At 36.6% G+C, this 16,632-nt stretch overlaps 1 protein-coding gene across 1 annotated transcript in view; it reads right to left on the bottom strand.

Moving 5' to 3' along the window:
- MSH3 (mutS homolog 3) overlaps window positions 1–16,632 on the bottom strand; it is a 181,310-nt gene that overhangs the window by 14,544 nt on the left and 150,134 nt on the right. Inside the window, exon 21 of the mRNA XM_060143213.1 lies at window positions 326–512. Within this exon, the coding sequence (XP_059999196.1) occupies window positions 326–512 (187 nt within the window). The remainder of the gene's footprint in view (window positions 1–325; window positions 513–16,632) is intronic.

Genomic DNA, 16,632 nt, shown 5'->3' with positions numbered 1-16,632 from the left:
TTTGGTTCTTTTCTCAAGGATTGGGTTGCAGGTGATGGGCCCTGCTCTTGATTTAGTTTGCCAAGGAGAGTAAGATACAGTTCTAGGTGGAAATATTGCCAAGGAGGCCTTTCTCCTACTGACCAGGTTTATTCTGCCTCAGCAAAAGAAAGCAAGACACATCAAAGAACTACAAACGTTACTTAGGGCCAATCTACCTGAGTTCCATATATAGCATTTGAATGATCAATTGCAGGATAATATTGAATATTTTGAAACTGAGGTCAGGAAAACAATCTGTATAGTATGCACCATTCCTGTACAAAAAGGTATGCAAGATACTTACATCTCTAATAAAATGCTCAAGTGTAGCATAAGCAATGGCGATTCCATCATGGGTGCTTGTCCCTCTTCCCAATTCATCCAAGATAACCAAAGACTGTGATGTTGCTTTTCTTATTATTTCTGCTGTGTCAGCCAGTTCTTCCATAAATGTACTCTGTCCTTTACATATGTTATCTGCAGCCCCCATCCTATAAACAAGATGACAAAATCCTGATTTTCCTCTGAACTTCATTATTAGGAAGCCAGACATTATTTTCTGAGCAATAACTATAAAAGATCCCTACAGGGGTCTATGTACTTTGAGCCAATAACAGCTGAAATTGTATTAAAAGAAAATATGTTGGATATAAAGAGTGTCTAACATCAAATGGCACCTTATAGAAACATTCTGGGTAGAACCTGAGGTACTGGACAGAGCTCTTGAAAAGCAGGGAAACCTCTGACTCAGCCTCTTTCTGACCAATCATTTCAAATCAAGGTTTTAGTACTCACAGGGGAAAACAACGCTTCTCTGTATCACTGTGTGCAAAATCCTTGAGTACTAGGATGCTGTACAATCAAAGGCTTTTTCCAGTGTTTCCTGAAGAAGATTCCACACCGATATTACAAATTAAAGTACCATGTTGAAATAAAACTTTCCTTTTTTTTTTTACTAGAACTAGAATTATGGAGGTTTAAATAACCTCAGACACCTAATACAGGTTCCTAAAGTGGACTTCATGGAACAGTGTTCTTAGAGATGTCAAGAAACAGGTTCAAAAGTTGTAAGAGCTCTTTCCTGTAAGACTTCTTAGAGCCTTTAATATTACTACATATTGTGCATTTCTTACACCTGATCTAGTACACAGCATTTCTAACTCATTTAACCATGGACCCTTGAAACTTCTGGAGCACCTTCTGACAATAATGGTTTACAGAACACATTTGGGAGATGTAAAAAAAAAATCTGGGGGGAAAAATTAAGTATTTGCACTCCAGGTCATGTAGTTTGCAGCAAAACCTAGAATTCAGACTCTGACCCACTAGCCAGCTTTGTGGACGCTGGTGACTATTTTCTCAGCAAAATACCTTCATCAATTTAGTTTTTCTACAACAGTTCACATGTGACCTACAGCAGCATAATATGTCTCTTATTTCTGGAAAAACTCATGGTAAAACCGAGCCTTAACTATCCTGTGGCTGGAGCCACGTACTGGGCAGGGGCAATGGAGTATAATGCCCACCTCCTCAACTTCCAAAGACTGGTGCCACCTTAGGAGAACTGCTCCACTAACCAGTGGCATTTAGAAACTGTAATTAACTACATCTATGATGGAGGTGATAGTGCTGTCGATTCCGTCTCCTTTAAAATCGATAACTACAAAACATAATTTCTGAAATGTTGCTAACTCAGGAGCATTCTGGTTACTTTTTCAAAGTTTAAATCCTGTTATTTACCTCAATTTTCAATGTTTACTTTACTAATATGTTCCCTACCACAAAGCAAGAATATTAAACTTTCCTATCTCTGCAACCACTCTGAATTCTTCAGAACCATAGTGTTTGATTCTCACTTAACAATGTTTGATTTTATTCCTGACAGGTTGTGAACTGACAAAAAGAACATATCTTTCGCTGATAATAAAATAGCTCTGATAAGGCAAATATCTGGGGGGGGTATCTTTGATTCAAGAGTTAGAAAAACAAGCAAGCACTGGCTAAGATTTTAATGAAACAGTTTACATATACTTAAGTGCTTTCTAGAAATACAAAGTGGTCTCACTGGGAACTGCAGGAATTGTAGAATGCTTTGGGGAAAGACATTCTAAGGTGAGATTTCAAAACAGGAGGGAAGGCTGAATGATCAACCAATAAAAAAAGATGGTGGCTAATTAGTTCTTTCAGGAAAAAAAAAAACGACAACAAACAAAGATGTGTCCCTACTTATACCATATTCCAAAATCAATGTATATGAATTTAAAAGTTGAATGTAAAAATAGAAACCATACACATACCAAGCAGTCTAGATGAAATTTAATCTCTAGACAGGTGGGTGGATGGCTTTATATACATGGCATCAAAACATGTGTGTAGCAAAACGCCATGGTACCAATGTGTCTTACGGTATTACAGGGTTTCTGTCCTTAAGGAGGTCAGGCCAGATTTCTGGGGATCTTGGGTGTATTTTTATTAAACAATGGTCCCAACTCTACTATTAGACCAGTAGTTTTCAAATACCTTTTACCTGTTAAATCCTTTGTTCACATGAAATTTTACAAAGAAACTCACTCTGCCAAAGAGATCAAAGGAACACTGATTTGGTCAAGAACCCAGCACTGAGGCCTCGCTTCCCTTCTAGAGGGGGCGCTGTGGGATTCCTAACACCCTGTAGAACAGTTTGAAAGCCACTCCATTATAGGAGCCAAAACATTTTTTCACAATTCTATTTTTCCATAGCACCTGATGATAAAGTAGCAATGCTGCCCAGCAGACACTAAAGAAATGGTGGCGCCTTAACCAGTCACTGAGGCCACTGGGGAAGTATGTGTTTGTAACTGTGGGAACTGTTTATTGATAAAAATATTTTCTGGGGCTTCCTTGGTGGCGCAGTGGTTGAGAGTCCGCCTGCCGATGCAGGGGACAAGGGTTCGTGCCCCGGTCCGGGAGGATCCCACGTGCCGCGGAGCGGCTGGGCCCGTGAGCCATGGCCGCTGAGCCTGCGCGTCCGGAGCCTGTGCTCCGCAACGGGAGAGGCCACAGCAGTGAGAGGCCCGCATACCGCCAAAAAATAAAAAATATATATATATATATATATATATTTTTTTTTTCTGTTAACTTCTCTTAAGAAATTTCCTTTAAGGAATTCCTCTTCTTAAATTTATTTTTCCAATAAATTTCAGCAATATAAAGGTTTTATATGATTCTGATGGACACAGAATTTTATCAATAAATCCATTTTCCTTTTGGTCTTGGTTACTAGGAAACAACTGGATAGCACCTTATAATGACAAATAACAACACTGACTTTATCTTAGGTTTCTATCCTTACTTGTCCTTGATCTTTGAATACCATTTTACTTTCTTGTTGTCCTGCTCTATTGTATATATCCCAGTAAACTGTCTAAAATAAGTTTTGGAAATAAGGCAGGGTATAACACCATTAACAAAAGTTCTGTAATTTTCTACTAATCCAACAAGCATTTACAACACATCCTACTGGACAATGATTCTGAAATTTTTCAAATGTTAAAATATGTTAGAGATTTAAGGAATTCAGAACATATGTCATTATTATCATTCTGCCTGTATTTGTATTCAAATGCAGGGAAAAATGGAAAATGCATTCTTTAGGTTTCATCTCAGAGTTAGTTTGCTCTGACAGGTTACAGATATGTGATTAAGAAAAAAAAAATCACTCTGATATTTTTAGGAGTGGCGGCTGACTAATCTTTCTAATCCCCTACTCCCTCCTCGTCTAACCCTTATATAGGTCAACAAAGCTTAATAAAGCATTAATGGAGAAAAGAAATTACTACTTTTTTGAATCAGTTTCTAAAATCAAGAACACTTTCATGAAAATTTGAACAAGGGTTTGTTTTTATGAGGTCTTGATATTTTGAGATAACATTCTAGATGTTTCTAAATTATAGCAAATAGGGTGGGGCTCTGTCCCTTCAAACCACAATCTTTGGGCCTTATGAAAGGAAAATGCTAGCATGTGGGAGAAATTCTGAAATTAACAGGTGGAAAAAAGGATTCTTTATATTGAATGATAAGTAATTGGAGCTTAAATATGAAAACTGTTAACTAGAGGAAATGATTATTGTACTGCATCAGGATTTTTTTGGACATACTTTAAGTGCTTTTAAAATAATATATAAGTACATATATTTTACATATATATAACTATAATTTACCATTTTAAAAAATTATTTATTTATTTATTTTTGGCTGTGTTGGGTCTTCGCTGCTGTGCTTTCTCTAGTTGTGGCGAGCTGGGGCTACTCTTCGTTGCGGTGCGCGGGCTTCTTCTCTTGTTGTGGAGCACGGGCTCGAGGCATGCAGGCTTCAGTAGTTATGGCACGCAGGCTCAGTAGTTGTGGCACACGTAAAATTTACCATTTTAACACTTTTTAGGTGTATAATTCAGTGGTATTAAGCACATTCACAATGTTGTGCAGTCATCACTACTATCCATTAGCAGAACTTTTTCATCATCTCAAAATAACCCATCAAAAAATAACTCCCTGTTCTTCTCTCCCCTCAGCCTCTGCCTCTAGGAATCTGCCTCTTCTAGTTCCTCAGATAAGTGAAATCATACTCTATTTGTCCTCTAAGTGTTTTGTATAGGAGGGCTTTTATATTAGCTAATTTTGCCTTCTTTTTCGAATTGAAGATGTTCTACTCACTTCATTTCGCTAAAAACTTTGCAGAATTCTGTACAGTATGGGTGTTTTAGCTTGGGTTTTTTTTGCACATTATGTAATTTTTACAGAAGGAAATAATCTCCTGAATAGCAAAGTACTCTAACTTAAGAAGGATGGTGTAAGGAAGAAAAAAAAAGTTAAAGTCTAAGAAGAGAAAAAAGCTTCAAAAGAATACCAAATATTGAAAGATGTGTAGATACAGCATGGTATTTAAAAGGTATAAAAAAATGTGAAGTAGTAGATCTGTATCACATTTACACATAAACATTAACCCAGCAATGGAATGAAATCACAAATAATTTATCACTACATATGTGCATTTTTTAAAAGCCTGGAAGGCCATACACCTAAAGGACGATTTCCAGGTAGTGGAATTACAGGTGATTTAAATTTTTTTCCTTTTTGAGCTTTTCTATAGTTTTAAATTTTGCACAATGAATAAGCTTTACAGTATCATTAGAAAAACAAATGTTATTTTAAAAATCACAGTACATTTAAAACACTTTATACTCTATTGATACATTTAAAACACTTTATACTCTACTGTACCATTGTGTTAAGACAAGGCAAAATGACTGCAATTAGCAAGATAAATAACCAGCTTTCTTCTACCAATATCAAAAACACCTCATTAGCAGCAATGAAATTATTATAATAGATAATGAAAAAGGTTTCTTTATCTAGGGTAATTGTTTCTACTAACAGCTGCAATCAGATCACACTATGGTATTTAAAGCTATTACAGTGAACTGCAAATATAACCAAGCAAAAAAACACTACAACAATCTTTCAGTGTCAATGGAAACATAGCTGAAAATCAAGGCAGCAATCCAGGAAAATGCCAAACTTGTATTGGCTGACATGAAACCATGTTCACTAGAACCACCTACAAAGCACATGCAGGCCACATAAGGACACAGGTGTTTTCCTATCAAAGGAAACCCACAGTGTGCTGACTGGTCAAATCATTCCCCAACACATCTACTTGTCTATTCAGTGGGATAGTCCCAAGAAATTCAAAGGAAAATAGTTAACTATTTCTTAACTATTTTCTGTGAAACAACACAAATAATTAAGGCCATCAAAGCAAGGATAAATCAGTCATGAGGGAAAAGACTAACCAGATTAATTAATAAGTTCAATACAGGGAAACGCGACACAACCAGAGGAGGCATTCTTATAACTGAACTCACACTATGAGCTTGAGCAAATCACAATCTCTGTTTCTGCTTTTCCTTCTGTAAAATGTCAAGTGTTGAAACTAAATAATAGCTCCTAAACCTGGATATGTTTCTGAGTCACTTGCAGAGGTTCTTTTTTTAAAAATATTTTTTTCAGTTGAAGTATAGTTGATTTACAATGTCATATTAGTTTCAGGTGTACAGCACAGTGATTCAGTTATATATATGTAAATATATGTGTGTGTGTGTATATATTCTTTTTCAGATTCTTTTCACTTATAGGTTATTACAAAATATTGCATACAATTCCCTGTACTATACGGTAGGTACCTGTTGGTTATCTATTTTATAAACAGTAGTGTGTATATATTAATCCCAACCTCCTAATTTATCACCCCCCCTTTCCCCTTTGATAGCCATAAGTTTGCTTTCTATGTCTGTGGGGCTATTTCTGCTTTGTAAGTAAGTTCAACTGAACCTTTTTTTTTTTTTAAGATTCCACATATAAAGGATATCATATGATATTTTTCTTTCTCTGTCTGACTTACTTCACTTAGCATGATAATCTCTAGGTCCATCCATGTTGCTGCAAATGGCATTATATCATTCTTTTCTATGGCTGAGTAATATTCCATTGTGTATGTATACACATACACACACACACACACACACACACACACACACACACACACACACACACACACACACACACCCTACATCCTCTTTATTCAGTCATCTGTCAAAGGACATTTAGGTTGCTTCCATGTCTTGGATACTGTAAACAGTGCTGCAATGAACACTGGGGTGCATGTATCTTTTTGAATTATAGTTTTCTCCAGATATATGCCCAGGAGTGGGACTGCTGGATCATATGGCAACTCTATTTTTAGTTTTTTAAAGAACATCCAAACTGTTCTCCATAGTAGCTGTACCAATTTACATTCCCACCAACAGTGTAGGAGGGTTTCTTTTTCTCCACACCCTTTCTAGCATTTATTATTTGTAGACTTTTTGATGATGGCCCTTCTGACTGGAGTGAGATGATACCTCACTGTAGTTTTGATATCCATTTCTCTAATAATTAGCGATGTTGAGCATTTTTCCATGTGCCTGTTGGCCATCTGGATGTCTTCCTTGGAGAAATGTCTATAGATTCAATGCAATCCCTATCAAATTACCAAGGGCATTTTCCACAAAACTAGAACAAAAATTTAAAAATTTGTATGGAAACACAAAAGACCCTGAATAGCCAAAACAATCTTGAGAAAGAAAACTGCAGCTGAAAGAATTAGGCTCCCTGACCTCAGACTATACTGCAAAGCTATAGTAATCAAAACAGTATGGTACTGGCACAAAAACAGACATACAAATCAGTGGAACAGGATAGAAAGCCCAGAAGTAAACCCATGTACCTATGGTCAATTAATCTACAACAAAGGAGGTAAGAATATACAATGGAGAAAAGACAGTCTCTTCAATAAGTGGTGCTCCAAAAACTGGACAGTTACATTTAAAAGAATGAAATTAGAACATTTTCTAACACCATACACAAAAAAAACCTCAAAATGGATTAAAGACCTAAATGTAGGACCAGATACTATAAAACTCCTAGAGGAAAATATAGGCAAAAAGCTCTTTGATGTATATTATAGCAATATTTTTTTGTATCTGTCTCCTAGAGTAATTTTTTTGTATCTGTCTCCTAGAGTAATAAAACAAAAATAAACAAATGAGACCTAATTAAACTTAAAAGATTTTGCACACCAAAGGAAACTGTAAACAAAATGAAAAGACAACCTACAGAATGGGAGAAAATATTTGCAAATGATGCAACTGACAAGGGATTAATTTCCAAAATATAAAAACAGCAAACAGTCCAATCAAAAATGGGAAGACCTAAGCAAGAGTTCTTAATTACAAAGTCCAGGAGTATCCTTCATCATACCGATAACAACTGTATCTCCAGGGAATCTACATTCCAGGGACATGCCTGGAATCTGCACTTAAAACTAAACGAAACCAAACCCTCAGGTGACTTTGAAGCATTAAATTCATACGACCACTTCCCATCAAAAAGATGAAGTGAGATATCTCCTGTTTGGCAGACACAGCTACAGGAGCTAAATAAACCAGAGAGGCACTCACAAGGCAACATTTCTGTTGCCAATAAAATTCTCAACAGCCCACTCATTTCGTAAAATATAATGTGGTTTTTAGTGCTGGTATTTACTACCAACTAGAAGACATGTACTCAGTCAAGATATTTTCCTTCTGTCCAAGAAGTATACATATATTTTAACAGAGTAAAAATACTCCACAGTAGGTACTCAATCAATATGTGCTGAATTAAACCAAATTCAGCAAACAAACCAGTTATCATCCACACAGCCAAAAGCAAACATTTAAGATAATTTAATTTAAGCATTTGAAGACCTATTACCTTCCAATTCTCTCTCAAAGTAAACACAATGGTGCGATTCTGAGTACAAAGCATTCCTGAAGCTGGGGACCATAAGAAAGAGTTTACGTGGGGAGGGTGGCATGAAAATTATTAACCAGAGGCCACTTAATGTAAATACTCCTTTCTACCAACATTTAATTGACATAAATAGAAAGAAATTATGCTGAGAGAAGCCAATTGTTTTGTTGTTTTTTTTCAACCAGACTTAATAATTCATCGCTTTTCTAAAACTTAAATACTGAGTCCAAAAAGTTGAATGAGGTTTAAGTTTGCACTTATCAGGATAATAAGAAACAGATCTTAATTGAGTGATGCACTCAAAGATGTTAATAATCCTTGGAAATATGTGTCTAGAAATATAATATTTCACCAATGAGTACATATATCACTAATTAGGGCCAAATGTATATGTTTGCCAAAATTCTACTTTTAAAAAATCCTTCTTATTCAGAGAAAGGTTCATGAGGTTACAACATCCAGGAAAAGACTCCCAAAGCCTCCTGTTTATAGCTTTTCATGCATTTATTTATTCTTCTTACGGCACAGCACACACCACATAGTAGGCACTCAATGAATATTTATGGAAAACATGAATTTAAACCTAGTGTTGTAAATGTCCAATTAATAATGCAAAAATAACCAATTTAAAGATAAAGTTTGGGAATTCCCTGGCAGTCCAGTGGTTAGGACTCCATGCTTCCACTGCACGGGGCACGAATTCGATCCCTGGCTGGGGAACTAAGATCCCGCATGCCACGCGGCATGAACAAAAAAAAAAAAGACCAAGTTTGGAGCCAAATTTTATGCACACATCTGCTAGATTTTAATATTTTTTCCATTGAGCGCAAAAAAGGATCTGAAGTGATTTAGAATAACAAAATATTTATAACAGAAGAGTTACAATGAATATGAAAGTAAGATTACAAGCCATATAGTAGATGCTCAAATTTGAGACAGCAAGTTTAGCAGGAGCTTTAAAATGCTAATTTTAGGGTCTCACGCTGAAGATTCCAATATAATAGGTCTGTGACAGGCCTTAGAAAGCAGCATTTTTAACAAGCATCTCTGATTCTGATGCAGCTGTTCTAAGAATCATGCTAGAGAAATACTCATGGAGAAATACTCCCATATAAGAAGAGATGGGGAAAATTAAACCAAATTTGTTTCTACACTTGCACCTCAAATTTAGCTCTTAACCTCTTGGCAGTCAAGACAAAAAGGAATTAAAGGGGGAGCAGCCATTGGCTGAAAACATGAGGCCTGGCAGTTTGTCAGGGAAGGCCAATAAAGTGCTTCAAATCTCTTTATAAACAGGCACAGCACGCACATGGAGAGAAAAAAATTCCTTAGCATTAATAAAATGTCATTTATCAGATGGTACTTCATGTAAAACATATTAATAGAAATGAAAATGCCCTTATGACCAATTTTTGAGACTATATAGAAACATATCAAATGGGTATTTCTTGTTCTAATTAATTTAAATCATAGGGACAAACTTTTACACACTGCTAGTGGGATTCTAAACTGGTCCATGTTCCTTGAAGAACAAGAAAGATGCACATTCCTTACACTCTACAGTCCCACTCCTAGGTAAAGCCCAGAATCAGAAAACTCACACGTGTACTAGATGTGTGTAAGACAGGTATCAGCGCTGTTGATATTTGCAACAAATTTGAATCATATTAGATATTAATCAAGAAAAATGGATAAACTATGGTACATGCATACAATGGACTATCATAATTAGAGAAAAATGAGTGAACTAGAATTATATGCATCCATATGGATGAAGTTCATAAATATAACATTGAGGGGGAAAAAGCCACTTGCAGAAGAATGACGCTTAAAAGCATACCAAACATAAAGTTTAAAAGCATACCAAATAATTCCATATATTATTTCAAAACATACCTATGTAGTAAAAATATAGAGAAACTCATGAGATAAAAACCAGAGTCAAAAAGGGTTACTCTGGATGGGGTGGAGGGGAACAGGACCAGGGAGGGTTATGGGTTCAGTTGGATTTGCAATGCTTTATTTCTTTAGTAGGTTGGAAGCTACAAGGGGACTGTAATATGTCTGAATAATTTCATAATAAATGAAAAATATGAGGTTATAATATTAAACCATATCCTAGTAAAAATTTAAAATCCTAGGGATATAACTGAATGTGGTCCACATAGACTCCTTTCCAATGGTAATAGGAAGAGAAGGCGAGGACAGGGGGAATGGACAAGGAACAGGGTTCTTCTACTAGAGCAGTGCATCCCGGATGGAGGTCTCAGAGGTTAAAGAGTTCAGGGAACCTCTGCACAGCAGACACACCACAGCCAATAAAAGTGTGAGACTAATCTGTAAGAACTGACAGGGGAATTCAGTTTCCCCCAGGTTAGGAAATAAAAGCAAGCTACATGATAATAATGCTTAGTATAAGACCACTTAAGAGAGAAGACTTATGTACACCTCTAACCTTGTGGAAAGTTAAATGAAAAACCATAAATAGATGCTGACCTGTAGAGAAGTAAACATTTCACTTAATACCTTACTACACTGTAAACAGTTTTCATAATAAGCTTCTCTTACTTTTAGAATTAAATAACTGAGCTCTCCAGCAAGGGCTTGGGGAAATGCTTCTCAGCCTTGCCCACATTTCAAAACCACCTGGACACATGTAAAATTCAAATTCCCAAACCCTGCCCCAGGCCAACTTAGAACCTCTGAGGGCAGGGTCCAGATTTCAATATACTTTAAAAGCTCCATTAAAAAAACATCCAATGTACGTTAAGGGTTAAAAAAATCAAAGATGTTAAATGTGCAAAGGGCAATGTTTCTGTTATGAAAATTAAAAACACCAGTCTTGCATACTGATCTGACAGAAAGCCATCAATTCCTAAAGGAGGAAGAACTAGGGCTACTTACAGGCTGGGTTACAACTTCGGAAAAATAAAGTCTGATATGCTCTTGGGAAGGTTTAAAGCTTAGAACCCCAAATTCCATGCTACTGAGTAGGGAAGAGAAGTCTGTCCAGGAAAAAAGTATTCCCAGACAATGACCATATATGCATTTCATTAGACGCCTATGAAACATCTCATTTTGACTGATATAACCCTTAACATTTTTTGGGCAGGGGAGTATTTTTGTTACCTGTTTATTTCAGAATTTTGAAAATGTTCATAAGCCAAACTAAAGAAAAGTCACCATAATCCTATATCTTTTACAATATTTTGGAATGCAGCCTTCTATCTAGATGGTTTTCTCTGCATATATTTACATATACAATTTGTCATACAAAAGTGGAATCACACTGAATGCCAAGTTTCATAACCAGCTCTTTTTCATGTATTGTAATAAGAATATTCTTTCATGTGATACTACTTCTGGATTGGCCCATCAGGACCAGGTAACTATAAAATGTATCCCCAAGTAGATGAATAAACTAATGTGTTTGCAGGAGTTAACTCAGAATGAATGCTACTATACTGAAACAATGAATTTGGTGTTGGCAAGGTTTAGAGTGCGGAATATTTGGTTAACTTCTTTCAAGGATGACAGCTAAGACCAGCAATTCGTAGTGATTTCACACCCTTCAAAAATTATTCTCAAAACCTGGTATTATCAAACTTTTTGTTTTATAGATGTGAGACCTGAGGCTAAGTTTAGAAAAGGAGTACTAACATATATATGAAGACAGACTTTTAAATGCAAAATACTAATGACACAGACTCTAGAAGAAGGAACAAAACTCAAATTTATTGAGTACCTATTACATACCAGGCACTTCATGTACTTAATTCCCACAATAATCTGTGATTAAGCAGTATTATCTCCATTTTATAGATGAAAAAACTGAGACATTGAGAAGTCAAGTAATTCGCCAAAGGTCAGATAGTTAAGTAGAAAAAGTGGGATTTGTACCCAACTATAATACTTTTTTTTTTTTTTTTTAAATTCCATGACACCATACTTCTTTCAAGGCTCTAGATGAATGAAGTAACTAGCACACAGTCAGGAAATTGGTGAACTTGTATTGAGACCTGACCTTTCTGGCTCTAAAGCTTCCATCCTTTCCCACATATAACCTATCTACTCACATTTTAGTAGCACTTATTATTAGCAAAAGATAAGAGAATCCTACTGACCCATGCAGAACTGGGCAAAGTCTGGGATTTTACCCTATTTATATCAAGTTAAGCCAATATGGTTTCACAGATGCTAGCAAAAGACATGAAAACCCTGAATCAGAAACAAAGGACTTTTACCCATATTGGTTTGCATCAGCTGTCAAGTCCCGTAAGGGCAAGGCAAAGGGCTCACCACGGATGCTGTGCATGCAGTGGGTTGTATTACAAGGCAGAAAACTGAACTTGAGGATTCACTACGTGTACAACAAAAAGAAGCACGCTTCCTCTTTGTGGGGAGATGTTATTACCTCTTCCCTCGAGACTGCTTGCTGCAAGCCCAACCCTGACAAATGCCCAGGTAGGGAGCAATCAGGGGCTTTCTTGGTGTACTCAGTAGGGACATGCAGGGACACTCAGGGCCCATGGCAGACTGCTTTTATAAACATGACCTTAAGGTCCATGAAACAACAGCTACTTAAATGGTAAAGCATAAGAGAGTGTCCCAGATTTCAGTGTTTATATCTTTATATCCTTTAACTGACTGAAATGATTCTTTGCTAATTAATGTTTTAAGGTTGTGACCAATCTTGCAGTATAGGGACTTCCCTGGTGGTCCAGTGGGTAAGACTGCGCTCCCAATGCAGGGGGCCCAGGTTCGATCCCTGGTCAGGGAACTAGATCCCGCATGCATGCCGCAACTAAGAAGTCTGCATGCCGCAACTAAAAAGATCCTGCATGCCGCAACTAAAAAGATCCTGCACGCCGCAACAAAGATCCCGTGTGCCGCAGCTAAGACCCAGTGCAGCCCTTCCCCCACAAAAAAATCCTGAAGTATAAAAGATCAATATCTCTCTGTGTTTCAGATAGATCTAGATATTCAAATAGATTAAGGTTTGATTTGTTTGCACAGACTTCATAGCTTGTGTTACAAACTTTGGCCAAATGTCTGGTCGTCTCTCTTTTCATGACGTGAGCAGCCATTTCTAATTATTGCCTAGATCTATAACTACATTAGGGATTGCAAAAAAAGAGAGGGGTGATATTCTAATACTACTATTCCTTCTCTGTTAGCTGGAACACTTCCATAAAGAGAAAATTCTTCTCATAATATTTTTGGAAAGGCATGGTAGCTGCATGATTCTTCCCCTTTATTTTTCAATTTTTATTCTCCAAAGTGACTAGTGATTTTTTGTTTTAAGTGTCATGAATTCATTCTAATATCCTCTAAGGTGACTGATGCATTTTTTTAGAATCATAAATTCATGGACATAACATATTCCACTGGATACCCCTCTTAAACATGTTCAAGTCTACCACTCAAAAATAAAACAAGTCCCTTATTGGATCTCTAACCCTGTCTTCCCAGCCAATCTGCTCCAGGGTCACCTACAAACTCTATATCCTAACCTCTCACTTATTCTCTAACCCTCTTTAACTGGAGTGAGGCCCCACCACTCCACCATAACAGCTCTTGCAAAGGTCACTAGTCATATCCATTTTGCTAAAACCAAGGTGGACTTTTCAGGCTTCATCTCATTCAGTCTTTCAGTGCTGTGGACCACTTCCTTCCTCCTTGAAGCACTTTTCCCCGTGCCCCCAGGACACTGGGCTGTCCTGGTTTTCCCCTGCCTCTCTGGGTACTCCTTCTCTGTTGGTTTTTCAAGCTTATCTTCTTACTCAGCCATGACATGTTGGCAGTTCTAAGGCTCAGCCTTGGAACATTATCTTCTTCACTATATTTACTCTCTGCCAACATGATCTCATCCACACCCAGGATCTCACTTCCCACTTATACAAAGATGTCTCACAACAAATCTATATTGTTACCTTTCATCTCTCCCTGTGAACTCAAACTTTATATCCAACTGACTACATGACAGCTTCCCTATGGTCTCAGAGTATTGCTACCTACTACATACAAAAACCAAGTCAATACTCAGCCATAAAAAAGAACCAAATAATGCCATTTGCAGCAACATAGATGGACCTAGAGATTAGCATACTAAGTGAAATAAGTCAAAGACAAGTATATGATATCACTCATATGTGGAATCTAATTTTTAAAAATGATACAAATAACTTATTTACAAAACAGAAACACTCACAGATTTCAAAAACAAATTTATGGTTACCAAAGGGGAAATGAGTGGGGGAGGGATAAATTAGGAGCTTGTGATTAACATATACACACTACTATATATAAAATAGATAACCAACAAGGACCTACTGTATAGGTCCTATTGAATATTCTGTAATAACCTACATGGGTAAAGAATCTGAAAAAGAATGAATATATGTATAACTGAATCACTTTGCGGTACGCCTGAAACTAACACAACATTGTAAATCAAAAAACCAAAAATAAAGTCAGGATCCAAGGGAAAAAAAATCACTCTCTTCCAGTAAATGCCGGCATTCTCCACCCAGATGCACAAAGCACTGTCATCGCTGAAAACTCCATTTATCTCAGCCTCATATCCCATCTATCACCAAATCCTGTTGATTTATTTCCTGTTATTTATTACCTTTCAAATACAACTCCTTTCCATTTAAACTAACACTACAACCCAGTCCAAACTACTGACACCTCTCACCAAGGCCACCGCAAGGGCCTACTGATAAGACTGCACTGATCAACTGTGTCCTTCCTCCAAACATTCTCTGCATTTCAGCCAATGTAGATGTGATCATACCAAGCCCTGCTTAAAACCCTTCAATGGTTTCCCATGGCTTTTACACAAACTCCTAACACGGCCTACACTTTGTATAACTTGCCCTTACCTATTGTCTTCAGCTTCATGGAGAATCTTGCTCCCCTAGAGGGCCACCCTTCAGCTGTTGTCTCACTATGGTTTTTTTAATGTGAAAGAACATTTGCACATGCTGCTTTCTTGGTCTGAAATGCTCTTCTTTCCTTTGATTAGTTAACGCCTCCTTCAGATTACACATCACTTGCTAAAGGAAGCCTTCTCCTGACGTTCCTGAGCAGATCAGGTCCCAGCACCACAGGCTGCCACAGCCTCATATACCTAGCCTTTGTAGACTTGTCACAGCTGCAACTTTACATTTCTTTATACAATTTTTTGGTTTATGCTGATCTTCTCCATCAGGTAAACTTCATGGGAACAGAAACTATGATTGCTTTGTATTCTGAGTGCTTGTCATATGTTAGATGCCAAGTTAGTATATGTTGGATGAATGAACAAATGAAAATGAATGGATAAAGATCCAAATTTGCTGAATTAATGCACTTTGTCCTTTTCCAGAAGGCTTATATTTGCTCTCACCGAATATACTTTATATAAATATTTTATACACATAGAACAGGTTCTATACATTGGTAAAAATTTTATTATACTAATATTATAAATATGTTATCATCACAAAGGTTAGTTATTGTTATTATCATTGAATTCATTCCTTGTGGCAGAAACTATTTTCTGGTTACCAATAAATCCATTCCTGAACACCTGTCCCTTGCCTAGCTCCATTATAAAAGCTGGATAAAATCAAATTCATACTTTGTTTCGCTTGTAATTATGGTCATGAGACACAGCGCTGGTTAGCGAAATGTAAGTGAAAGTTTTCTGGGAGGCTTCTGAAAAGGTACTGATTTCCTGAAAAAAAGGAGAAGCTTTTGCATTCCTTTTCCCTTTTTCCTCATATGAATATCAATGTGATGTCTGGAGTCACAGCAACTATATTGCAACTATGAGGAGAAGACAACAAAACTGCAGAGCCACTGAAACATCAGAAGTGGTCACCTACTTCAAGCTTCCTTGTTAAATGAGAAAAGTAAACCCTTATTTTCTTTTCTATTACTTGTATCTAAAAACATTCCTGATACTCTGCTAACAAGATTCTCTTCCAGACAAATTACCTTACATTGCCCAAGATATTTTTTCTCTTTCTTTTTATTTTTCTCTTCCTTTTATCTTTTTTCTATTGATGAAATTTCTCTTGTCACTCCTCCTAATAATGTAACCAAAATGAAATACCTAGTATTTTTTCTTAGGAAATAGAAAATTAATTACAATGTTAAAAACTAAAGAAATATTTTTAAAATTTATTATATTGAGTTCATTTACAAATATATGGAGATCAAAATAACATCTGTTTGGTGATATGGCATCAAA

Source organism: Lagenorhynchus albirostris, chromosome 3 (genome assembly GCF_949774975.1).
Source record: "Lagenorhynchus albirostris chromosome 3, mLagAlb1.1, whole genome shotgun sequence".
In the NCBI taxonomy this organism is placed as follows: domain Eukaryota; kingdom Metazoa; phylum Chordata; class Mammalia; order Artiodactyla; family Delphinidae; genus Lagenorhynchus; species Lagenorhynchus albirostris.
The sequence above is the reverse complement of the archived record's forward strand: the minus strand, read 5'-3'. Positions and strand labels throughout refer to the sequence as shown.